The 27,296-nt window shown below is 51.3% G+C and overlaps 1 protein-coding gene across 1 annotated transcript in view; it reads right to left on the minus strand.

The window, feature by feature from the left end:
* Igsf21 (immunoglobin superfamily member 21) overlaps window positions 1–27,296 on the minus strand; it is a 224,454-nt gene that overhangs the window by 126,608 nt on the left and 70,550 nt on the right. The window contains exon 2 of the mRNA XM_059255306.1: window positions 5,538–5,650. Coding sequence (XP_059111289.1) covers window positions 5,538–5,650 — 113 coding nt within the window. The remainder of the gene's footprint in view (window positions 1–5,537; window positions 5,651–27,296) is intronic.

Raw genomic sequence — 27,296 nt, forward strand, 5'->3', positions numbered from 1 at the left:
TAAATAAATAAATAAAAATAAATCCTTTATTTAAAAATAAAGGCCGCAGAAAGCAGAGCATTTATAGCCACGTGTCCTTCTCCTCCCCGCTCCATCTCCTTCTGTGGCTTTCTTCCCATGGCCTTGCAACCTGTGCTCAGAGCAGATCTTGGGAATAAATAGTGCAGGAAGAAGACAAAACAAAGATGCGATGATAAAAACCGCCATGAAAGGTTAAATTCCCATGATTCCCTGTGGTTGCTTAATGGATTTCTATGATATAAACAGACCTTTGGCTTTGCCTGCTGGGCAGGCAACCCCCAACTAAATGAGTTTAGACAGGATTTCCTAATAAGAAATGTACCCGGTGCCTACATTCTACCAAGAGTCTGCAGAGACCTGCACTTCTCCAGACAGACAGGTACTAGTCTCGGTGGACATGTGTGCTATGCACTCAAGGTAGAGGCTACATGGATGGTCTGTGAATGTGTGTGTGTGTGTGTGTGTGTGTGTGTGTGTGTGTGTGTGTGTGTGTGTGGTGTGTGTGTGAGAGAGAGAGAGAGACAGACAGACAGACAGACAGATAAACAGATAAATAGACAGATGGAGAGAAACAGAGACAAAAAAAGACAGAGAGAGAGAGAGAGAGAGAGAGAGAGAGAGAGAGAGAGAGAGAGAGAGAGAACATTCATGAGCACAAACGTGGGCACATGTGTACAGAGTCAACCTCAAGTATTGGTCTTGGCTTTTCATCTTGTTTGAGACAGGGTCTTTTTGTGGATTTCTTTTGTTTCTCCTGGACTAACTGGCCCTCAAGTATCTGGGGATCCCCTGGTTTCTTTCTACCATCTCCCCATAGGAGCTCTGGAATTACAGACACTCACGCTACCACACCTGGCTTAACTGGGTTCTGGGGATTTGAACTTAGGTCCTCACACTTGCATTGCAAACTCCTTTGCTGACAGATCCACTTCTCCGAAGCCCAGCCTTTCTTAATTTAATCATTACCATGGTCACTTTGCAGTAACTGCCCAGAATCATGGAAACAAGATACATCTTTTATACCTGAGGTGCTCAGAGGAGGGTGTGTCTAGAACTTTCTGGAGGAGCCGGGGGGATGCAATAGGACTCAATATTTTGAATGTCCCTGGTTTCCTCACTTGAAAAGCAGAATTCACAGTATTATTTGCCTGCCAGTGACAACATGAAATTGAAGGGTAAAGCCCTTGACCCTGTACTCAGCTCCCAGGAATGGCACGATAATGTTATCCACTCAGGTTAGCATTCATCCTATTTCTAAACACGACCCCAGTGGACAGGAAGGACAAAATGAAATTTACTGTGTAACGTTCATCTAGAACAAGTTCTTTCTTGGGTCCTAAGGTAGATGGGATGTGAGATGGCCAGCTCCTATTGGCCATGTGTGGAATTGAACCTCTACACTATTAGCTACTGCATGTTGCTGAGAAAATGGAAAGAAATATGAGCCAGGGCTTGCAGATGAGCCTGGGGAACTCCAGTCTAGGAGATGAACCCATACAATAGTGGAAAAGTCCCAGGGAGATGAGAAGGATGCAAAGCATCCTTAGGTCACACTGGACAGACACCGCAATTCCTGAGAGCCCCGGGGCTGACCGTTCCCTTGACCTCTCTATGTTTTCAAATGTATTTTAAGAGGGATAACAGTTTCCTTCTTCCTACCCTCTCTCACCACAAACATACATGCTGTAATGATGATAGGTCACAAGATCAATACAATTCACTTTGTTGGAATTCATTGTGGCATGAGTTTGCCAGGAAATGACTCTGTGAAGAGCCAGCACCATCCCTTGACAGGCAAGCACAGTCTATTCTAGAGTCTCTGGTGGAGAGGAGGTCTGAATGCCAGAGACATTCTGGGTTCCAACAGACCCTCACAGAGATGGAAATGTTCTATTTCTGTTCTGTTACAATCTGATGCCACCAGCTAGCTCTGTGTGGTGAGTGCTAGAAATGTCTAGTCTGAATGAATGGGGAAAGCATTTGCTCTTTAATTTAATTCAGAACAGCCATGTGTGACCAGTGTCAGCCACATGGTCATGATGTGCAGATTGGCCTGGGGGAGGGAGTGCGGGATGCTCTGATGGCTTGTGCTCTCTTAAGACTATCTGGTAGTTTGGGCATCTTCACCGAACTGGCCTGAGCTCTTTCCCTATTAGCCAGATCTCAGGCAAGGTATCCGATGTCAGGCTACTTCTCCATCACTTTTCTTCCCTCTAGGCAACCCCATATGTCTAGCCAGAGGTCAGAGAGTGTTATAGGCTCCCCACTCTCCCCAAAGAACCAATCTATTCTCTATGCTTTGGAAAGTCTCTCTCTCTCTCTCTCTCTCTCTCTCTCTCTCTCTCTCTCTCTCTCTCTCTGTGCTTGCTTGCATGCATGTGCGTGTGTGCCTGTGCCTGTGCGTGCGTGCGTGCGTGCGTGCGTGCGTGCGCGCGCGCGTGTGTGTGTGTGTGTGTGTGTGTGTGTGTGTGTGTGTGGTGCTGGGGATTGAACCCAGAGCCTTGCATGTGTTAGGCAAGTTCTCTACCACTGAGCTACTCTCAAGCTTCTATGCCTTGGGAAAACTCCGACTATCTCCTGTGCAGACGCTTTTCTAGAGCAGAGCGGAGCTGCAAGACTTACCACATGCAGTGGGCTGTTTCGTGCCCATCAAACTGAGCGAGCTGGGCGGTGGTGGCGCTCCACAATGCCTCTGCTTTTCCCTTCTGAAGGGACTGGAGGCCCGGGCCTGGCTGAGCCTGTGGAATCTATTCATCTCTTTCTAAGCCAGGCTCTGTAAACTCATTCAGGAGATGGGGGAGGCAGGAGGAGGGGCCTGAAAGCCTAAGGCACTGGGCAGTTTGCTGTTTGTGGCCAGGCTTCTGGAGGGGAGGCAAGATGGATGCTGGCTAAGAGGGCTGGTCGGGTAGGGGGGATGTTCATTGGAGAAGGAGGCTGGGGCTTTCCTTGCTGTCTCTCCCACACCCCCTGGAAACCCTGCCCAGCCCCAGGTCCTGGAGCCTCCACCTGGCTAGGTCAGTTCTTATCTCTCTCTTCAGCTGGCTCCGTGGGAAAAGAGGGAGGCCAGAAGGGCAGCAGTCCAAGGGGAAAAAGCTGGCAGCACCGAGCATCTTTCCTGGAATTTCCTTCTGCCCCAGCCTCCATCACGGACAGAGATGGGCTCCTCTGGTCCCCAGGAGAGCGGCCAGCCAGCCGAGCCACCACCCTGTCCAGCTCCAGAATTAAAAGGGCCCGGCATTTGGCTCCAGTGGACAATTTGCATGTGATTTGCATACATCTGCATACCCCCCACGCCAGAGGCCTTCAGTCAAAGGATGGGAACTGAAATAAAATAAATTAGTACAGCCTACCGTAGCCCCAGACAGAGGGCCTGACACCCATCAGAGACATGACCAATTCTTCAAACAGTCAATGTAGCAGGTAGATTGGGCTGGGCAGAAGGAAAGCGGAAGCCTCCATCCAGCCTGGAGGCTCACGATGGACTGTGCCTCCAGCTGAGGGAGCCACAGGGATACCTCCGTGCACGGGCACAGCCTGGCCTGCTGGTGTCCCTCCTCTGGAAGCTGTCTCTTCAGGAGGACTGTCATCTCCTCTGGCATTGACTGCCGGGGTGGAGGTGGGGGGCATAGAAGGCTATGGGGCCCCTGGACTCTTCCCAGCTCCAACTCTACCCCACCTTCCACCTCAGGGATCGTTTCCACCAGTCCATAGCACCTTTCTTCTCTCCCCACTGGGATTCCAGCCCGGGATGAGGAAGGATGGGCTGTGTCCTCAGTGCCAGCCAGTAGCTGGGGTTAAACTCTCTCGCTCCCTCCATGTTTACAGCCTGTGACAGCCAAGCAGCCCCCATAGCCTGTGACTCCACAGATGATGATACGGTCCATGGCTAGGCTCTTGCCAGCCCTGACTTTGTCTGGCCCAGTTGGTCTCCCTCTCCTAGGAATGAGACTGTGGGTCCAAGTGTGCAGTTCACACTTGCAGGGCATGCGTGAAAGGCACCAGAGCTGGTTCCAGGCAGAAAGGGTTATGACGCTGAGATGGAGGACAGGCTTGGGTTCAAAGGAATGTGGGCAGAGCCAACAAAACAACACTCATCAGCAAACGGAAAACCAAAGATCAGAAATTCAAGATGGACGGCGAGGAAGGAGGTGGTGGAGAGAGGCCTGAATGGAGGAGCACTGAGGTACTCAGGGCTTCTTTTTCCTCTCACCCTTTACCCCAAGTTTCTAGGCTCTGTGAGTGAATGCCAGGCAGGGTAGCCAAGGATGCCCCTGAACATCTGGTCCTGCACCCACCTCAAAGTGCTGGGATTACAAGTGTGCATTGCACCAGGTTTTATACAACATTGGGGCGCAAACCCAGGGCTCCATACACGCTAGGCAAGCACTCTAGCCACTGAAACCCACACCCACCCCTCCAGAATGCTTTCTCTCAGGTATCTTTAACCACAAGGCAGGAGTCCACTCTACGCACATTGTATTTCCACACGGCCCCCGAGTAAAGCATGGTTTTTACTTTTCTCAACTGTTAGAAATAAGGGGAGAAGGGATTTTTGTGACACAGGAAAATTATACAAAATTCAACTTGCTGGTTTCCATGCACAACATGTTTGGGGAACGTGGTGTGCCCTCTCACTCACACATTGTCCCCAAACAGCGTGGAGGAACTGTGACTCACGCTCTCTGGTCGGCAGAAAGGAATGCGTTTACAGTCTTGGCCTTTACCTAGAAATGATGCCTGGCCCTGGCTTAGATCCCAGGAGAGGAATCGTCTGTGGCATCCCTGGGCATGTTCTCACAGACCAGCCTCCAAGCCTGCTGACCCTTCTCGGGAACCCAGGCCCTGCTCCTTAAAGAGATACTAGCCTGGGATAACCCATTCAGACCCACAGAGATTCATTCCCTCCGTGGCTAGAATGACCTCTTGTGCCCAAGATCCAAATCTGTTCTTACCACTGTCATCACTGGCACCCAGGTGGCACCTGTGCATCCCGAGCCACTTCCCTCCTCAGGCCTAGACAGCTGGCGCCAGGCGCCAGGCTGGGTCTCCTGCAGTAAGCTGAAGTGGCAGAAAATCTCTGAAATGCACCATGCTTTTTGGTTGTTTAAGACAGACTCTTACTATGTAGCTCAGGCTTGCCCTGAAACCGGCAAACCTCGCTCTTCAGCCTCCTGTGTGCTGAGCTGTGCATCAGCACACTCTGCTGAAAGGCAGTTCTAAAGACAGGAAGCCTTCCTGTCCTCTCTCCCATGCCAAAAACATAGCCAAAGCATCCCTCTTAGGACCACATCAGTATTGTTCCCAGCTGCACACCGCCCCCGGGGCTTGTACACTTCTCAGCAACTTCTACTGGGGCACTGATGGATTCCCGGGGTTATCAGAAGCACAGAGGAGACCAAGAAAAGAAAGAGACCAAAGGGCAGCTTAGGGATGGCAGGAACTGAGGATGCATCCTTCTCTGTGGATTTTGTCATAGCCCTAGTACACAGAGACAGCCATGTGGGGTGGCCACTTACCCGGTACCACACGATCTCGCGCATGCGACCGTCTGTCTTGAAGTTACACTTCAGGGTCACTGCATCCCCAGCCACCACAGGAGGAAGGGGCTCAATGTTGACTGTCAGGTAGCCTGTGGAGGGAAGGAGAGAGGGGATGAGACAGACAAGCATAATGGGTAGTTTAGCAACCCAGGACCCCCGCTTACACTGAGCTACACCACCAAACTCCAAATGGTGCAGTAGGCAGACCACTCCCTTCTGGCAACCCTTAGCAACTCCCTTTCAGTGACCAAACACATCCAGCCCATCCAGCCTGAACTGATTTTAGATGCTTGCGGGAAAGGCGGCCTATGCTGGGGTGAACTTTGAAGGGAATACCCTATGTACCATCTTATGCCTATGCATGATTGGCCATGCATATGATTAAAATCATATGCATTATAGGAAAGGATATTCATACGAATGAAGGCTTCCATAGTCCAAGCCTGTAAATCCAAACAGAAAACCACCCTCACCCCACCTCAACAGATCCCTCTTTTTCCTGGACCCTCAAAAGGAGAAGGGGACGGCCTCCTTCCTCTGGAGTGACTCACTCAGAGCCCTGCTCTTCTGGTCTGCACCTTCATGGTACTTCTGAATAAAATCCCTACCTATTTTGCTATTGACATGCAATTCTTCAATTCTTTGAGTAAGACCCCAGGAACCTAACAATACCGGGTTAGGACAGTGACTGCTATCCGAAACAGGAAAATGAGGGCGGACGCTGACGGAAGGGCTGGGCCTCCCGTGTGGAGGTCACGTCACCGTCACCGTTCACTCTTTAGCCAACAGGAAGGGTGACAGAGTCGATCACACGCTCTCTCCCTCTCACTGGCGTGTTTTTTCTGTCACCTCCTTGGCTCCCATGGGTCCCCCTTACTGAAGAATTTCTCCCACAGGTCAGCCTTCTATATACAAGACCCACAGAGGGCCAGCGAGATGGTTCGGTGGGAAAAGCGCTCATTGTGCAAGCTTCACAACTCGAGTTCAATCCCCAGAACCCACAATTGAAAGAGAGAACAGACTCCCGAAAGCTATTCTCTGACTTGCATACACAGCATAGGGTACACGTGTGTACACACACACACACACACACACACACACACACACACGCACACGCACACGCATACACACACAGGTTGACACAAAACCCACAACTCTCACATCAAACAGGATAAGAGATAATTTACGTGAAGCTGAATATGGGTGACCGTGGCCTGTGAACTGAGATTTAGGTTACCCTAAATTCCGTGTCCCGACACAGAAGCAGTTTCAAGAGGTTTTTATAGTAATAGAACGGAGATCAGTCATGAATCAGGGGACTTTTCAGATTCACTGGTGGAGACATCAGAGGGTTTTACGGCAAGGGGGAGAGCGGGTCCGGGGGATGCTCTCTGGCAGTTGTCTTAACTTTGGTTGGGGGTAGCTCACGGTCTGCTGAGTTAACGCATTTCCCCAAGGTGTCACCTGATATTAGGTCAGACACCGGAAGTGGGAAAGGAAAGGGGATCCCTGGGGGATAGACACCCCCAGGGAAACTGTAATCAGGTGCTGGACCTGCAACATCCCAACCCCTCCACCTTGTGGAAGGTTTAATTTCATTCTGGAATCCTTTGTTTAGACAAATAAGAAGTAAACATTTAAGGCCTTCTGAGAGCAAAGGAAAAGGCTGGATTCAACACTACCTCCCCACCCTTCGGAGGGTGCCGCGCCTGGTTGATGACTGGCTGAGGCTCTAGTTCCAGTAACCAAACACCTGCAGAGGCCACACCGGGGAGGAGAGGTTCATTGTGGCTCCTGGACTGAGAGGGTGTAGCTACCCACTACATGCAGTCCCTGCTGGGGTCAGGGCAGGGAGCTGGTGGTGGGGCGGGGGAACAGGGGCTCTGGGGGGCAGGGACTGGAGTGGGGTGGGGGAGGGCTGAAGCTGGAGTCCACTGAGGTGGCAGTTTACAGCTGTGGCTTGTTCCACGACATTGGCCAAGAAGCAGAGGACTCCAGCTGAAAGGGGGGCGGGGCTGTAACCTTGAAGGATTTCCCTTCTGCGTCCTCCAGCCGCCCACGTCCTCCAGTCAGGCCCTATCTCCTAAAGGTTCAGCGAACACCCCCTAACAGCGCCACCCACTGGGGATCAAGTGTCAAACATGAGCCTACATAAGATAACACAACAATAAGCTTCTAGGGCCCGCAGAAGAGGAACACACTTACCCTGGTGTCTCCAAACCACTTTGCCTGGGAGGCCCCTTCTCTGACCCCACACAGGGTCCCTGAGGCACAGTGGGACCTGGCCCACCCAACCCCCATTCCAGCTTCAGAGCCACTTAACTCCCAGGAAAAGACCCTGAGAGGCCACCACTGGCTTCTTTTACACCCAGCAATTGCATCCCCACAGGTCTAGACACCTAAGGGAGGGCATGCTTGGTCATGGGGGAGCCCACAACAGGCTGACCAGTTGGGGAGGAGTTTTGGAATCTACAAACACTTCAGTCCAGTCGTCATGCCTTGGGGCTACTGTTGCCTCCACACCACCATGCAGACCTCCGCAAGACCTCTGGCCCATTCCTCTGCCTCCCCACCTCCAACTTCAGCCTGGTGGGGACTTCATTCTGGGCCTGACCACTCAGGCTCATTTGATGGACTTCCCACGGCTGATGTCTGCATATTGATTGATTAGATCAATCCAGTCCAATCGCCTTAATGAGAAAAGCAGCCAGGATGGGCTGGGATTTCAATTGTGCAGGGAACCTGAGCGGATCAAGTCCCAGGGGCCTGACCCCTGCGTGTAGCTTAATGGGTCCGACACTCCGAGAGGCAAAAACAAGAGCGGCCGTCAGAGATCAATGTGGGAGTAGGAATCGAATTGGACCTGCATGGGTACAGCTCCTGAGCAGGGGCTGAAGGCAGGGGCTCACTCTGGGACCCTCTGTAATGTCAGCTGAAGTCAGGTTCCTGGAGAGCCCTGAGGCCATGGGGTCTAAGGAAGTGGCTGCCATACCACTGCAAGGCCAATCTTCGGGCTGGTTTACAACACAGTTGTTCCCAAGTGTCCTGAGCAAGACCTGGGCCAGAATCTGAGAAACAGGGCGGCATTAGGGGCCATATCCTCTGAAATATACAGAGGAGGAAAAGAGATGTCACCACGTGAGTGCCACCCAGGATCATATGGGCTGTGTGTGGCTATGAGAGGGAACAGGGAAGCCGGGCGCAGTTTGTGTAATCCAGGTCCTAACCTGCGCCCAACAAGGAGGCCTCCTTCAGTCGAAAGGACTACAAGGAACTGGAGTGCTCCCGGGCAAGCCTAACCTGTAGGACATGGTAAATACAGTGTGTACCAGACACTGGCTAAATGTGTCACATGCACCCAGCACAGCAATTCTCAAGAAGAGCTGTCCCCTCCAACACCTTACAGGAGAACAGAGGGGTGTGTTGTCCATGTAGGGCTCGGCCAGCCCCTCGGAGTCAGTACAGAACACACCCAGACACCAAGTTCTCAGCACAAAGGAGATTCATTAGCCTGGAGGGATAAGCAAGGGTGTGGGCCGTGTCTGGAGAGGTCAAAGGCAGAGAGCAGGGGTTTTTGCAGCAGTGAGTTTTTAAGAAAAAAAAAAAAAGAGGAGTGGAGTCTGTGTTAGGATGAGTTGGCAAGTCGTGATTGGCAGGTTACCCAGTGTAGTCAAATAACTGAATTTGATTGCTGGATCTTAGTGTTGTGATAGTTGGTCCTTGGTGATCAGTCTCAGGAATGAGTCAGTGGCCAAATAAGAGAGCAGACCTTAAGGCTAGCTTTGGGAATGTAATCTAACATTACATTAGGGAGAGGGAAGGGGAACAGGCAAAACCAGGTGGCACCATATTTGCCACTCTCAGGCCTGTTGGTAGAGAGCCCTTCAGTCCTAGTCAGGGTTTCTGTTGCTGTGATGGAACACCATGACCAAAAGCAAGTTGGGGAGGAAAGGCTTTATTTGGCTTACACTTCCAGATAATAGTCCATCATTGGAGGAAGTCAGGACAGGAACTTAAGCAGGGCAGGAACCTGGAGGCAGGAGCTGATGCAGAGGTCATGGAGGGGAGCTGACTACTGGCTCATTCCTCACGGCTTGCTCAGCCTGCTTTCTTATAGAACCCAGGACCACTAGCCCAGGGATGGCACCATCCACAATGGGCTTGGCCCTCCCCCGTCAGTCACTAAGAAAATGCCCTACAGCGGATCTTATGGAGACATTTTCTCAATCAAGATTTCCTTCTTTCAGATGACTCTAGCTTGTGTTGACATAAAACTGGTCAGCACATATATTAACTGAAAGGATCACATAGTGTAACTGAGATTCACATCCAGGTCCCCTCCACTCCATGGCACATCCCACCTCGTCATGTCACAGCCTCTCCAGGGACAGCAGAGGTGAAAGAAAGTGCAAGCAAGCTCATGTGAGCCTGCAGCCTGAAGTCTTTGTTCTGGAATTCCAGGGAGTAGGGGTGCGGCGGAGGGAATCACAAGCAGTCCAGTTACCAATCCCACTAGACATGGTGAGATTGGTCACCCAGCCCTTTTTCTCAGATTTCCCATTTTTGAAGTGTAGAAGGAAGCTGAGGTAGGTGATGGGCTCACAACCAGAGGTGGGAGGAGGAAAGGCCTGTGCTCTTGCATGATGAGTTGATGGAGCAGGGGGAGTTGGCCAGGGCAATGGAGGATCACTGCTGCGGAGGCAGGAAAGAGTTGGGGGCGGGGATGGAATGAGCAAGGTTTCAGATCTGGAGATGGGGTTGAAGTGTGAGCACTATCAGCAGGTGATGTCAGAAGCCCTAGGGATTCCCGGGTATGACAGAGACCAGCCTCCTGCACAGGCGTGAGGTGGGGCTGCAATAGTGGACATGCTGTATTAGATGCACGCACTGACATGTGGTTCTCACGGATGACTGGGAGTCTGTAGAGACGGAACTTCTGACTCCCACTTCAGGCAAGCCCATTTCTGCAGCCAACTGCTTCTGAGAAGTGATTGGCCAAAGAAATGACACCTGTCTCTCCTTGATGGGATGGCCATGGGGTTTGTGACAGTTGGAACTAATGGTTAACTCGACAGAAGCTGGGCATGTCTGTGAGGTTTTTCTTAATTATGTTAATTGAGGTTGGAAGACTGATCCACTATAGGTGGCACCATTCCCCAGGCAGGGAATCCTGGGCTGCCGAAGAGTAGAAAAATCTAGCTAAGCACTAGCATGTAAGCACTCATTGCTCAGTGTGGCCAGCTGCTACAAGCCCCTGCTGCCTCGACTTCCCCACTCTGACGGGCTGTGCCTTGACCAGGGAGCTGAAATAAGTAAAAATCCTTAAGCTCCTTTGATGGGGTATTTTGTCACACACAGCAGCAGGACAAGAAATTAACACAGGCTGTCCTGGTGACAGTAGAGTCTCCCTCCATCATGGAGCTGATATTGTAGAAGACAAAGCCATCATTGATTATCAATGGAAATACATCAGAAGGTGATATGTGTGAGGAGGAAGGATCTATCAGGGCAAAGCCATGGAGAGGAACAGGGGACAGGCTTTCAAAACAGGACTTCCCGGCCAGCTTCTCTTGAGAAGCCTGAAATAATGGAATATGTGAGCCAAGTAGCTACATAGGCAGGAGCCTGTGAGACAGAACACAAGTGCCACAGAGGCCTTCTGGGGTAGGTGGTGGACTCCAGGCCTGGGCCACGGTAGGAGTTCCTTCCCAGCACCTCACCCACTGGAGCAATCTCTGGCAGGGCTTCAGGTGGGACTCGGGTAGAGTAGAAGGGGCTGTGGCAAGTGAGAGGCAGAAGGTAAGGGACTCTCTCCTGACGTGCTCCGCTGAGAGCCAGTGGCCCATCAGTGCTTCCTTCTCCCAGGAGTGCTCCTGGCTGCCGGCCCCGCCCCCAGGTCCAGGCACCCTGGGTGCTGAGGGTGCTGGACTCCACACTAAGGATGGTGGACCCCCTGTGTAGAACTCTTTCTCATTTGCCCAGCATGTTGGTTCCCCCTGTTTTTATTAGCTGGGGGGCAGCAATGTATACATTCGGAGGAAGCCATAAAAAAAATCACGCTAGAGTGTGACTGTCTGCCCATCTGTCTCTCTTTCTGGTTATTCCCCAGAGCACTAAAACAGGATGATGATGAGGGCTGATTTTCCAGCTTTTTTTTTTTTTTTGTGTTTTTTTTTTTTTTTTTTTTTTTTTTTTAGCTACGCGTGCCTCTGTCAACACGGGCTCTGCTCTTCATAACTATGAAGCACTTTGTCCCATGATATGTGGATGGCAGTGGGCAGGGTGGGATTCAAACCTGGGTCTAACTGACTTTCTGAAGCCAATCTCTCCCTCTCACCTTTTGCCACTACCCAGAACAGAGTCATGTGACTTAACAAGGTCCACCAAGACTCAGGATCTGCCTACCTCTAGTTTGCAGCTTCTACGGCGGCTAGTGGGTCATCATTAGAAGCTGGCTTTCAGGCCAGGCACACAGCTAGTGCAGGGCCAGGCCAAGCATCATTTCCTACCACTCCACAGTGACCTGGCAGGAGATAGGACCTCTGTGGGACTGTTTCCTTCCGTGGGATACAGACAAGGATCCACTGAGTTCAAACAAGCAAAGACAGCGTGGGCCTCACTCTCCCCAGTTACTGCCCACGTGGGAGGTGACATGAACCCTTGTGGCTACTGGCCTCTTCTCCCTCTAGGTCAGTCCCAGGAAGGAAAGACAGAGGCCAACATCTGGACAACAGTGTAAAAGAAGATGATACAGTGAGGATCAGATAGTCATTCATGACCTGGGATCAGCATCAAGCCGCCTTGTGGAACCCCCACCCTGACCTGGGCTGGATGGGGTGGGGCAGAGGCAGCTGAGCAGGTGGGGTGGGGACACAGGCTCATCCACCAGCCCAGGGCATTGAGGACAGAGAGAAGGGAGCTGTATCTGGTCCTAGCCTTGCTGCTGACCCAGCCTTGGGGACTTCGGGCATGTGCCGGCTGGCTCCGAGTTTCCTCATCCATGAAACAAGGGATTTTTAGGGCCTCTCTGCTCTGCAGAATTCCTCCACAGATGCCAGCTCAGCCTAGACTGGTCTGGATGCAGAGGCCTGGCCGAAGCACGTGGCCACCTTCTTTCCTACACACAACGCACATCACTTGTCTGACAAGTGTATCCACCAATTACTCAGACACCAGTGGTAGATGGAATCTGTGATGGCAAGCATTACATTTACTGCCAATCAGCTCCGATGCCCGAGCCCCGCTGAGCATCAGCATCAGCATCAGGTGGACTGGGAGCAGAAAAGGCTCCATCTGAACTAAGTAGTTCTCTACTGGACACAGCCATTGCTCTCCCCTGACAGTGATACAGGCAGATCAGATGAAGACACATTCAGTGCCGGGTGGTGGTGCACACTTTTAATCCCAGCACTTGAGAGACAAGAGGCAGGTGGATCTCTGTGAGTTCCAGGCCAGCCTGGTCTACAGAGCGAGTTCTGAGACAACCAGGACTATGCAGAGAAACCCTGTCTTGAAAAAACGAAAACAAAAACAAAAAGATACGTTTAACAAATTGCAGGACTATTTAGGCCACACCCTCAACTTCAGAAGGTGATGGCTGAAGTCTCTTTGGAAGTCTAGAAGCATTGTGGAGTCACTCTCTCAGAGTGCCAAGCTCAAGTGACAAGTCTGTGACCAGACTTGGCTTAAGCCTGACTCTCCATGGGACAAGTCGGCAAGGGAGTCCAGAGAAGCATGGCCAGCTTTAGTTCGATCCATGTCTGTCCTGGTTGGTGCAGGACCAAGGATAAGGGGTTTTGCATGAGAAACCTGAAGAGCCTTTGCAAACTGTTGAGCTGGTTGTCCCAGCCACAGCCTCACCTGGTCCATGAGTGGTCCTGGGTAGATTACTACAGGCTCACTTTCTAGTCAGGCGTGGTGGCCCATGCTCACTATCCCGGCACTGAGGAGGTGGATTCAAGGTCATCTTCAGTACTTAGTGAGTTCAAGGCCAGCCTGGGCTACAGGATGCCCTGTCTTAAATGACGACACAACCTGGCCATGGACTGTTTGTAGGGGTGGTTGTCTGTGCCTTACATTGAAGTACCGCCCCCAGGGAAGCAGCAGGTAAGTGCTAGGTACCTGCCCCACCCAGAGGGCGTGGCCTGAGCAGTACCCCTCCCAGGTCTTAAGGGGGGTCCCGTCTCGGGCCACACCCTGGTGGGGGCAGGTATCTAGCAGTTACCTGCTGCTTCACTAGGGGTGGTGCTTCACTGTAAAGCACAGACAACCACCCCCACCATGGTTTCTGTCTGCCATCACTCATACTTAGAGGTCCCGCAATGACGAAATGAATTGTCTTTCCCCTTGACGGTTCCATAGTCAGTGAGGACAAGGGTCCCAGAGGCCCCACCAGAAGCACCTTGCCCTGTAAGTCAGGACTTCTGGTGCCCTCAAGCGTCTTCCAACCTGCCTCTGATTGTTGCCTTCTGGACCAGGTCTGTACCATCTGAGCACCCAGGGGCTTCTCAGGGCTTCAGGCTAAGGACTCCTTTCCAAGGGGAAAACCAGTCCTGGATGGTGAGTGCTTGCCTGGCAGCCTCTTCAGGATGCTACACAACCTGGCTGTTGGGTCAGCAGGAAGCGCGGGGCAGAGCAGAAGCTAGGGGACAGGCAGTGCGACCCACCTACAGCATCCCAGGAAGAGCTTTCAGTGTGACAGGCTGGGGTCAGGGAGCAGTGGTGGCTGCCTGACTATAGGCTAGCAGACGTAGAGTGACAGGCGGAGCTACCTTGGTTTCTTGCATAGCTCGCAGCAACCTTGTAGGCTCCCTGTAGCTTCCAGCAACCTTGATCTTGGCCATGGCCCAACTTCTCCAGGTAGCTCTTGCTACTGAGCTCCTGGCTTCACACTCTCTCTCATGCCCATGCCAGGAGCCTTTGCCCAGAGAGAGGCAGTCATCCTCTGTAACTACCCCTGGCAACAGAAGACACAGCATAGCCTGGCACATACATGGCTTGGATGCCTTCTACACCCTCAAAGGACAAGGTCCCAAGCAATGGGGTACTTCCTCTGTTTCTCCAGCACCCATTTCTTCCCAGTATACCCCTTCTTTTTTGAGGAGACAACAAGGCCTGGATGCTCTATATACTACATCCAGAGTCCAACAACCTCATGCCTCCATCACCACCTCCCTGGACCTGGTACCACCACCCCCTCCCTGGACCTGGTACCACCACCCCCTCCCTGGACCTGGTACCACCACTCCCTCCCTGGACCTGGTACCACCACCCCCTCCCTGGACTTGGTACCACTACCTCCTCCCTAGACCTGGTACCACTACCCCCTCCCTGGACCTGGTACCACTACCTCCTCCCTGGACCTGGTACCACTACCTCCTCCCTGGACCTGGTACCACTACCTCCTCCCTGGACCTGGTACTACCACTCCCTCCCTGGACCTGGTACCACCACCCACTCCCTGGACCTAGTACCACTACTCCCTCCCTGGACCTCAGTGGCTCTACTGTAGCACCCTCCTAATTGGTCCCCTAGCACCAGCTCTGCACCTGCCTACCACTCCAACTTTACCTCCCTGACCCTCAACTTGTTCTGTGCCCCCTGCTCACAAGAAGCCCTGATGATTTCTGAGCCCATTGAGCATGCCCCCACCTCAGGGTCTTTGTCCATGACACCTCCACCTCCCAGGGTAATGTGGTCTTCCACACATGGCCCAATGCCTCAGTTTTTCTCTGCCCATGCACCTTCTCTTTAGGGAGGTCTTTCTGCTGACATCATTGCATATGGTATCTCATCCCTGCTGTTCTCCAATTCTTGACCTTTATTTGTTTCTCCAAAACATATATCCTGGCCTGTCTCCATTTACTTATTTGTTATGTTAGCATCACTGTCCCGCCCCCACCCTATCTGTGTCCCCATCTCGCCTCCCCTGTTCTTAGCATCACTTTTCCTGATGTCTTCAGGTTCACTTATCTCTCCTTGGCATCTCTGTTCTGTTGCTTTCCATCTCCATGAGCTCATACACTGTATTTCTTTGGGGAAGGGACTCTAGGATTTTTATTTGGGAGCTGGAAGTTATCTGAGCATTTAAGAGTACATACAGCTTTTGTACAGGATCTCAGTTTCGTTCCCAGCACCCTTGTTAAGTAGCTCACAACCACCTGTAATTCCAGTTCCATGGAGTCTGATGTTCTCTTTTGGTCTTCAGGAACACCTACACTCACGTGCATGTGCATGCGTGTATGCAAACACACACACACACACACACACATACACACACGTGCGCGTGTGCGCATGCACGCGCACGCACACACACCTAAAACAAAAAAAAAGTCTTTATAATTTCCATTTCGTTCTTTATATCTTTTATTTCTTTGCTGAATGTTTTAAAATAAAATACTTGTTTTAAACCCTCAAATCACCTGGCTCAGCACTTTTAAAACCACTTCCCATGATCAGTTACTTTCTCATCACTATGGTGAAATACTCACCCAAAGCAACTTTTGGGAGAGTTTATTTAGGCTCCCAGTTTGAGGGTGCATCCCACCATGGCAGGGTAGGCATGGGGACAGGAGCTCCAGGCAGGTGGTTGCAGTGTGCCCACAGTTAGTGTATTAGTCATTTTCTGATGCTGTGATAAAACTCCAGGGTAAATTTTAGAAGAAAGAGTTTAAATTTGGGTTTAGGTTCCAGAGTCCATCATGGCCGGGAAGCATGAGAGCAAACAGCAGACCTGGTGACTGGAGCAGGTTATTGAGAGCTCACATCTTGAACCACAAACTTGAAGCAGCGAGAGCTAACTGGAATCGGCTCCAACCTTTAAACTCTCAAAAGCCATCCCAAGTGACATACTTCCCTCAGCAAGGCCATACCTCCTAAACCTTTCCAAACAAGGCCACCAACTGGGGACCAGAGAAGCCTGTGGGGGACATTCTCAAACCACTGCGTTCAGGGTGCAGAGGGCAGGAATTGGGGCTGGGCTATCAAACTTCAGTGCTTGGCCTTAGAAATCCCCCAGCTGGACTCCACCTCCCTTCCACGACCTTCCTAAACAGTGCCACCAGCTGGTGCCCATAGCCTGTGGGAACACTCATGTCCACCACATGAGCCTGTGGGACACTCACGTCTGAACAGCAACAGCCAACTGCTGTTCATTCCTGACACACAGTCCCCTGAAGCCATTTCTAGATCAATGACTTTGGCCTTCTAAGTGCCAGTCACCTAAACCATTACCCTTTGATGGTAAGAAAATCAGCGAAGAAAGGAAAGCAGCCAGAGCTGTCCGCTTCTCCACCTCAGGACAGGGGCTGTGTCTGCTACCAGATGAGGGGATCTTGATGGGCAAGGACACCCTCTGCTCTGTTCTGCGTGAATGAGTGCTGAGTGACACAGACTGTTCACAGACCTAGTCTTTGGAGAACCAGCATGGACTATACTCTAATTCAAACTAAGAGGACACGTGGGCTGGGGGTTGTTGGACCTCCACCTGCTGGACTTAATTAAGGCTGGTGGGGCATGGACCGTGAGGATCAGGGCCACATCAATTCCTGATGCCCCTTCCCCTGCTGAGGTCTGGGATTTATCTTCATATGGCAGCAAGAGAGCTCCATGTATTACCACTCATGAAGAAATGAGGTCACCCCTATCTCATGAAGATAAATATCGTATTGCAGAGCCACCGACAGCCTCCCTGGGCTCCTGTGCTGCGTAATTACTGTCGTAATAAATATTATTACAGGGAACCAATTACTGCAAGCACACCTTACAGGCAGGTACATGGGGTTCTGTGAAATATGCCCTTCCAGGCAGACTCACAAGTGCCCCCAACCACTGTCTCTGACCGCAAAAGAAAAGAGACCACCCAGAACAGAAAGCTACCCGTTCATCAGTCTCAGAGATGGCTGGTTCAAAATTGCCTCTCGTCCTCTCTCTGCCTCATTCTGCCTCAGTTTGGGAACATTATTTCCCCAGGACCCTGCAATGCAGATTTCTGCTCTGTAACCTGCAGATTAGTTAATCTCGCTCACCTCCACCCCTGGAGCTTCAGATAGCTCTAAAATGCAAATACTGATGCCCTGTCTCTGGTTAATGTCATTCAATTTCCCTGCCCCATTGCCTTCCAATTCAGGATCAAGTTCAGAATCTGTCAAGGCCAACTGGGCCCCTGATGAGCTCCCCTCTCTCAGCCCCTCCAACTCAATCAGTCTCACATCCTGCCTTCGCTCTCCTGAAACCCCGCCAGGAGTCCTCCCAAGCCTCTGCCTTCAGCCGGTTCTCCTTCCTCCTGTGGGGTTTCCTTCTGTGAGCTCAGCTAAATGGATCCAGTCATGAATATCTAGGTTCGGCACCATGCTCTCCTTGCCTGGTTTACACCAGACTGATGCTCCCTTTTAGAAGCTCACAGTGACTCACTTAGTATCTTCACAGGAGCCTGCCTGAATTCTACTGGACATATCATGTGACTCTCCATCCTTAGACATGACCAGCTTCCTGGGTGATATGGGCATGTAGTGGCTGCACCAGTGTGATATTGAAGGACCCATCCCCATCACACACACACACACACACACACACACACACACACACGCACGCACGCACGCACGCACACATGCACGCACACACGGGCCCTCGTGACCTGTGTGCCGGGGAATAGCTGATGAACTCTCAGGGCTCCATGCCCAAGTCCTGCTTTGATTTTCCATTGATCTGGAGATGAAGCCACGACCCCGGGAAGGCTCAGCTGAAGAGTCTGCCTCATCTTCTGTCCCTCTACATTTTTAAATTTTGAGCCTCTGCCCCCTTGAGTTATTTAGACCTCCCCAAACACAGCAGGCTTCCAGCAGTGAATAGATCTCTGTACCTGCCATTCCCTCTGCCTGGAAAAACATTGTCCCATCCCAATCACTTCACATTTTACCATGCCTTCAGGTTGGGGCAAAGACACAGTTTGCCCTAGAGCTCCCTGACACGTGCCTCATCTTCATTCTGGGCAGAGCCTCTTAAATCTGGGTCAAGAGTCTTCCCACAGCATCCACTATGACCCCAAAGCACAGCAAGGTGGCACCCTTTCCAGCTAGCTACCTTGTCTCCCACAGCTGACTATTTGTCCTCCCAAGGCCAAGTGCATGTCCCCATTATTATGCCATTATGCTTTGCAGCTACTGGCTAACTCAAGACAGATTGTATGGCTAGGGTATAGCGATACACATATGTAACCCCAGCTCTCTGGAGGTGGCGCCAGGAGGGTTGTGAGTTCAAGGCCAGCCTGAACTGCATAGTGATACTCCATCTCCAAGTAGATGAAACCACAGACAAAGACATTTTCCAGGCCTCCTCGCTGGCTAGCTCCACTCACACTATGTGATTCTGTTAAAGCCTTTCTTTTCAGTCCCCTTCCCCATCCTGGTCAAACTCACTATGTAGCTGAAGTTGACCTTAAACGTGTCATACTACTGCCTCCATCTTTCAAGTACTGACATTGTAGACTTGAACCACTAGGCCTGGCTTACGCAGTACTGGGAATCGAACTCACGACTTCAGGCATGCATGGCAGGCACTCTACAACCAAGCCACATCCCGGCTCTTTTGGGCACTGTATTTGCCACCCATACCTTATTCTAGGTAAGAACATCCAGAGAAGAAGGCACCTCATCCCACTAGACTCCTGGGCCTTGATGTCCCAGCAGAAGGTCAGTTCAGCTCTGGGCCCTTAGGGACCAAAGCAGTTTCAGTGTTACAGGAACATGCTTGTTGCCCTGGACCCTCAGTATTTTGGCCTCCTCAACAGCCCCCTCCCTGTAATCGTCAGCCAGCTCATCAAGCACCCCACGTCAAAAGCAATAGATGTTTGGAAGCCTGGGTGTATTAATGTATTATTCATGGTGTATGTATTATTTATCATTAGTTTGTTTATTTATTATTAATTTGTGCTTCATTATTGATAATGATGTGGTTATACTATTAATAAGGAGACCCTGGGGCTGTTCACAGACACCTGAAGCTCCTCCATCTCCCCACAAGGAGCCAGAGTAAGGAACTTCCCTTCCCATTTTACAAATAGGAGGCACCGGGGCCAGAGCAGGCCAGGCCTTGCCCAGTGCATCTTCTTGCCTCTGAGGTGTCTGTCAGGGAATGCGATGCCTGGAGAAACTCTTTACAGGGTCACAGGTGCAGATGCCTACATGCTGTAGCTGCTACATTTGTCCATGCCAGGCTCTCTAACCCAAGTTTACACTGGGATCCTCACACATCTCTTGTATACAATGCCTACTCTGTGCACACATGTGCCTTCCTAACCCACACAGACTGCTATGTGCCTATGTGCTTGCACACACACACACACACACACACACACACACACATACACACAGGTATGCACACACATGTACACATGCACACAGAGGTACACACATGCACACATGTGCACACAGGTACACACACCAGTTCTCAGCTAGGAACACTTCCCAGTTTCCCTTGCAATTTGGCTTGGCTATGTGAGTGAATTCTAGTCAGGGCAATGCAGCCACCAGGCCTGTGTCTGAGAACATGCAGTCCTACATGGTCCTTTCTCCGTTGTCACATGGTTGGAAAGGACTGGAATGATGAGGAGGAGGGCGTGGCCGCAGCACGGAAGAGCCTAGACATTTGTATGACTTCCACTAACAGTGCACACAGTAGGTGTTCAGCAGGTTCTTGGTGGGGGGGAGGAAGAAATAAGCAAATGAGTGGGCAGACAGACAAATCCACTCTGCCCTGGATCAGGGCCCCTCCACGGGCTTCCCCAGCCTCTGTGTCAGGGGCGGATGAGATGAAGCCATCTCTTCATCTCAGGTCAGGTGAGGGGGAAGGGCCACAGGCAGGTGCTGCAGACATGCTCGTGAGCTGTCTCTGTGGTGTCTGAGTCCAGGGGTGGGGCAGTGCATAAGGCTGGAGAAACAGCTGGAGGCTGGAGAAACGGGGAGGCTGCGGATGGTCAGGAAGGAAGAAGAGAAACTGCTTAGCTGTTGACACAGATGACCAGACTGGACTGGTCTTCATCCGCCATGCTCAGAGGCAAATGGTTATTCCTCTGGACCTCAGTCATCTCAACTGAGAAATGGGTTGATGGTGCTTGTTTCTCAGGACAGGTGGTGAGGCTGAGAAAGGAGAGGATGGCATTCCATATGTTGTTAGGGATTCCGGTGCCCAGAGAGGTTGACTTTGAATTTGGGAATCAGACAAACCAGTGACAGCTTCTGACTCTTCCATGGGCTGACCATGCATCCCTGAGTGGGTCATAGTGAGGATCCGTGCCTCAGTTTCCACCTCTGTCATATGTGGACAGCTGGCAAGAGAGAGGCAGAAGGATAAACAGGCAAGCTGCCCAGGGCTGTGCCTGTACACAGGGACTCAGTCAAGACAGTGGAGTTGGCCTTTGCAGCTGACCTCTCTGTGTCCCCATTCTCCTTCCTGCTAGATGTTTTATGGTTTGGCATGTGAAGGTTCCAAGGAGGGTGGATCCAGTTTCCTGGATCTCTCAAGGGTCCATAGACACGGCACTGTCCTCACTGGCTTCAAACATAGACTCCCAGAGCAGAGGCTGTAGGCGATCTAGCCTGTACCCTCCATCTTTGACTGCCCCCTCTCTCTTCCCCTGCATCCTCTGCCTCCCCCTGCACCTGACACCCTCACATCCATTCTCCATCTTTGACTGCCTCCTCTCTCTTCCCCTGCATCCTCTGCCTCCCCCTGCACCTGACACCCTCACACGCATTCTCCATTTTTGACTGCCCCCTCTCTCTTCCCCTGCATCCTCTGCCTCCCTCTGCACCCTCACACGCATTCTCCATTTTGACTGCCTCCTCTCTCTTCCCCTGCATCTAACACCCTCACACACATTCTCCTTCTTTGCCCACATCTTCCACCTTCACGCACATCCTCCACCCTCGGATGCAGCATCATGGGGACAAACTCATAAGCCACGGGGAGGCGTCTCCAACTTGGAATAATAAGTTATTACAGAATATCTTAAAAGAAAAATAGTTATTACTCAAGAAACACAGACTAAGCTAGGATATAAACTGGTCTTAATAAGTAAAACGAGGCAATTTAATGAAAAAAATTACAATTTAAAATAGGCCTCCATTAAATAATAATGCCTCATAAACACAGAAGTCCTTCAGCGTATAAGAATTAATTGCTAGGGTTTGGGAGCTGAGGGCAATGGAAAGGGATCTTTCTTTAATGTTTTTGTCTTTTTTTTCCTCCCAAAAAAGCAACTGGCGTTGCATGGGATTACCTCATTCTTGCACCAAAGGCCTGGAAATTTGAAGAGTTTGCTTGGTGACAATTCTGCTTCCTTGACCCTGTTATTTTAAGATGTGATCTGAAAAATGTAGCTTGCGTCTGTTCCAAGTGAGCTCATGTGACCAGGCTTCTTGATGACTAAATGGCATCGGGTCTGTTTTTCTGATTTGTACTCTCTCTCTTCTCAGTGTGAGTGTATAGTGTCTGCATGTGTACATGTTTGTACATGTGCATGTGTGCATGGGGGGTGAGTGTGCATGTCCATATCTGCTTGTGCATATGGAGGCTGGAGGACAATGTCAGGAGTCTCCCTCAAGTCTCTCACTGAACCTGGAGCCCTTTGATAGAATTCTGCTAGATAGCCTGATCAGCCATCTCTAGGGCTCCATCAGGCTGCCTCTGCCTCCCCAATACTGGGGTAACAGACATGTGCCACTACACCCCACTTTTACACGAGGACCAACAGAAGGTCTTCACGTTTGTACAGCAAGTGCTTTTACCACTGAGCCATCTGCCCAGCTCCAGAATTAGACTCTCTTCACTGAGTGCCTGGACCTTCTGCTCTATATGGCAGTTGACTGAAGCAGAGTGGTTCTCAGCCAGGGTGAGTTCTGACCCCCAAGGAACATTTGAAGATGACTGAAAGACACCCGGAGGGGTGCTATTCCGTGAAATATCTTATGGGACACAGGACAGACCCAGATAACCAATAGTCGCCTGGTCCCAAACATCAGCAATACAGAGGCTGAGAAACTCAACACTGAAGGAGTAGTCTCCCAAACTCAGGGCCAGCCATCTGGGCCTGGAAGCGTGGACTGCCCAAAGTTCACCACAGAGAGTATACCCTCAAAGCCTAGGCAAACTTCTCCTCCACCCAAGTGGATCAGCCCCCACCTTCCGTCAGGGCACCTGTCCCGACCTCTGAATGTGTAGTGATTGCACAACTTGGGAATGCTATGAGAAATGTCCTTTGCAGTCACCTTTGACAGAGGCATCCACTCCACCAAGAAACAAGCCCACTGGGACTCCCTCCTCCAGGGAGCATATGGGACTCTGTCCTCCAGGGAGCACCAGCTCCTCCCTCCTCTGCAATCATACTCTGCCTGCTGGATAGAGAAGCAATCTGCTCTCGGTATTAATACTTTATTAGGCGCACGCAGGCTGCAAGATAAACATCAACCTATTACATTTGTTCCATGATAGAACACTCGCCTGTCACTGGAGGCTCCTGGGGTCCGATCTTGCTAGAGGCCAATGTCCAGGTGGCAGGTGTTTCAGAATGGAGGGGCCAGGCCTGGAGTGGGTGGGCTGGACAGGTGAGCCGGAGACATTTGGTTGTCCTGCAGGATGCAGGATACCTGCTCCTAGTGACAGCGGGGCTCAGACAAGGATACTTAGGCCATGTCTTAGCTAGGGATGAGAATTCAGGGGCAGGGCAGAACATGCTCCAGTGGTTATCCCATGACATCTGGAATTCTATGGACAGTGAGCCTACTGTGTGCAAATATTGGGGTGATGGGTGGATCCAGACTAGCCTGTCCTGGGATGGTCACAGGCTTGGGGTGGGGGTGGGGTCAATAGAGCAGATCAGAGTCTCGTTCTGCCCCTTTCCAGCTCCACCTCCCATTGCTGGAGGTTGCAGACAATGCCTCTCATCCTGTGGCCGTGTTCTCACTGTGGTAACCCACTTCTCCTTATAAAGCAGAGCTGACAAACCCAGAGGGCCACCACCAGGACAGCCTCTGAGACCATCCCAGCACCAGAAAGTTCCCCTTCCTCAGTCCCCACAGCTCCCATGGCAAGGACAGTGGCCTCTGTCCCTGCTGGTCATTAAGTTCTGTTTTTTCTCTTATTAATCCCATGTAAACAAGGTCACACAGACTGAAGCCTTCATGGGCCGGCTACACTTTCTCAACAGCACGTACTTGACATTCCTATCTGTGAGGACATTTCTAGATTGGGTTCACTGAGATGAGCAAACCCACCCTGTATGTGGGCAGTACCACCCCATGACCAGGGCTCCATGGCTGACTCGAGAGGAGAAAGTGAGCTGAGCACCAGCAACATCTCTGTCCCTGACTGTGAGCAGCCAACTCAGGATCCTGTCACAGTGCCTTCCCTACCACGATGGACCGTGTCCTTAGACCACGGACCCTTAAGTGGCTTTCTTTCCTCCTTAAGTGGCTCGTGCCAGAGAAGTGACTATGACAGCAGCCCTGGGTGGGGAGGCCACTGCTGGGCCAGGAAGGTGAAGGTCACTTCTGCCATAGCAGCCTGCTTCCTCTCTTCCTCCAGGGGGCCACTCTACCATTTCTACCATCACTCACAGAAACCCCATCTCATCTACTGAAGCGTCCCTGAGGGACAGGCTCATAGGCCACTTGCCTTTGACAGGAGAGCCCTACCTCTCCCAGGAACTCCAAAGCCAATCCCCCCACTCCCCCAAATCATGGCACTGTCTTTCACCCCATTCTGTCACCCCGAGTGGCTGAGTCCATGTGCACCACACCTGGCTTTTTGCATGGATTCCGGATGTGAACTTGGGCCCTTCTTCTTGCAAGGCAAGCTCTTTACTGACTGAGGCAGCTCCCTGACTCCTACAACAGCTGTTGATGCAATATGCATTATACACCCTAGTCACCTGGATATGATATAAAATATACAGGAGGGTGTGCACAGGTTCTGTGAAAATCTTATACCACTTTGTACAAGGGACCTGAGCACCTATGGATGAGGACGGATCCCTGTGGTTAACCAGGGATGACTGCTTGCTTTTTATATGGCCCCAGCTGCCCCATGAGATGGTATTTCCTGTTCCTGCTTTTTATCTTTCATACTACACACACTCCTAGGCATGCAGAAGTGCTGAGTAAACACTCATTGGAAGGGTCCAATAGAGACTGGCATTGCCATCTTGACTTTATAATTTGAGATTTTCATTCTCCAATTAGAGAAACTTCCACCTATGTGGATCTCTTCCCTTTTAGCAGCACTAGGCCTCCTGTGGTGAGGGTGCAGGCAGAATTCTCAGGTCCTTTTCCAGGGCTCTACACCTTCATCATGAGGGGCTGTCTTGCTATGAGTGTTACGCCATATATCCTTGCTGGGGAATAGTGCTACCCTCAGTGGGCCAGGTCTTTCCACCTCAATTTATAGTAATCAGAATAATCTCCATGTTCAGAGGTTTATCTTCCAGATGATTCTAGATTCTGTCAAAATTAACCACCACAGACCCTGTCTCAAAAAAAAAAAAAAAAAAGATTGAGGGGGACACCTCAAAATTCTCCGGTGATGGACTTTACCCTTAGCCCCTCTCTCCCTTAAGTTGCTTTTGTCAGGGTATTTTATCACAGCAACAGGAGGAACCAAGACAGGGTCTCTCACTGAACCTGGAGCCCACGGCTTTGCTAGCCTGGCTGGCCAAGGAGCTCCGGATACCCGCCTGTCTCCACCTTCCCAGTGCTGTGACTCCAGGCACACCAGTATGGTTTTACATGTGGGCCGGGGATCAGAACTCATTCCTCGTGCTTTTGCAGCAAGGCCTGACTGAGACAGCTCCCTGGGCCTCCTGACCCCAGTCTTAGTTACTGTTCCACTGCTGTGAGGAGACACCGTGACCAAGGCCACTTTTTAAAGAAAGCATTTAATGGGGGGCTCGCTTACAGTTTCAGATGGTGAGTCCATGACCATCGTGGTGGGGAGCATGGTGGCGTGCAGGCAGGCATGGTGCTGGAGAAGTAGCTGAGTTCTCACATCTAGCCCACAAGTAGGAGGCAGGGGGTGCAGTGGGCCTGGCATGGGCTTTGTTGAAACCTCAAAGTCCACCCAAGAGGCACACCTTCTCCAACAAGGCCACACCTCCTAATCCTTCCTAAACAGTTGCACCAACTGGGAACCAAATATTGAAGTATATGAGCCTATGAGGTCTGTTATCATTCAAACCACAACACCCTGCTCCTGGCCACTCCCTCCATCTCAGCTCCATTGGCCTCACGGCTCTCCTCCACCACCTCAAGCTCACTCCCTCCCTCAGGGCCTTTGCAGGTACTGCCATTGCCCCTCTCCAGGAACACCCTCATCCCAGCTCTACCCATGGCCCACTCACTGTGTTTTGCTCTCTCTTCAAAGTCAAATCCCCACAGAGGCCTTGACAACCAGGCCTGCCTGCCTGAGAGCCTCACCTGCCTTCCCTCTCCCAGAAACCGCCTCATTCTTTACGAGCTCTCTGCCTGACTGTACTTTAAGTTTATCTGTTGTTTATGGCCAATTACGTACACGCTTCAACCCCCAGCTAGAATGTCAGTTAAGAGGGATGGGCCTCATCTTCCTTCTCTGCTGCATCTCTGCTTTGGGGAACTGTTATCTGAGGATGGTCAGCAGTGGCTTGCGGGGCCTCCGAAGAGCCCGTGTTGTGCCTCATGCCGCCTGCACTTCTAGCAAATGACAAATCAACACAATGTCCCCCACAGTAAGACAGACCGCTCCCCCACAGGCTTCCCAAGGAGACTTTCTCACTAGTCCAGACAGCGGTCACTCATGACTTCTCTGGAGTCTGAGTCTAGGTTATGGTTGAGTTAAGACCCTTCCTGTGGGTCACCTTAAGTCCCAACCTCAAGCTAGCCCTCCCCTGGCTTGAATATGACTTCCAGGTGGCAGTTATGTCTGCTAGTGGCATTCTTGGGCTCAAGGACACAGCTTTTGATTCTGTCCTCAAAGCAGAGTTGTGATGGGCTGTCACACTGGGTCGCTGGGCTCCAGTGGGCCTTGCTCCATTTCGGCTGCTTCTCCAACCTTCTCCTTGCCAGAAAGAGAAGCAGAAAGACCTAGATGACAAACAGCCTTCCACACTCAGGGAGTGCTGGCCATGGAGCAGGTAGCCTCCCAAGTGTGGATCCAACCTCACCAGCTCCTGCCTTCTCTGAGCTCAAGTCCCTTGCTAAAAAGGGAAAGCCCACAGGAGTGATTACATATAAAGCAAAAGCTGCCCTGTGACTCAGGGTTCAGAAAAAATACATTAGAGTTCTTCTTACATCTGTCTAGGCCTGGTCTTTTTCTTTCTTTTTTGAAATTGGGACTTTGCAACTATTACTTGGCACGTAAACACCTGTTCTTCTCCACACAGTGTGGACCCCAAACTTCTCCAGCTTAGCCCAGAGGCAGGAAGCTTGTCAAGTCCTCTGAGTGTGGCTCCAGCCTCAGGCCACCTTCAGCAAAACTAAGAAGGAAATGTTGACAGCTGGAAATGGGATCTTTGTGCTACTGAGAGCCAGTTCTCCAGCTCAACCGGGAGGCAGGAGGTTGTCTCCAAAGGTCACAGCCATCTCCAGGCTCCTGGCTGATACCAGGCAGAGGGATTTCCCTCTTCTGGGAAGCTGATCTAGCCTCGGCCTCTCTATTCAGAACTGGAAGGAACGAGCTGGCCTGATTCAGGGTGATCCACTGGTCACAGTC

The sequence above is a fragment of the Peromyscus eremicus genome, chromosome 2 (assembly GCF_949786415.1).
Source record: "Peromyscus eremicus chromosome 2, PerEre_H2_v1, whole genome shotgun sequence".
NCBI lineage: Eukaryota > Metazoa > Chordata > Mammalia > Rodentia > Cricetidae > Peromyscus > Peromyscus eremicus.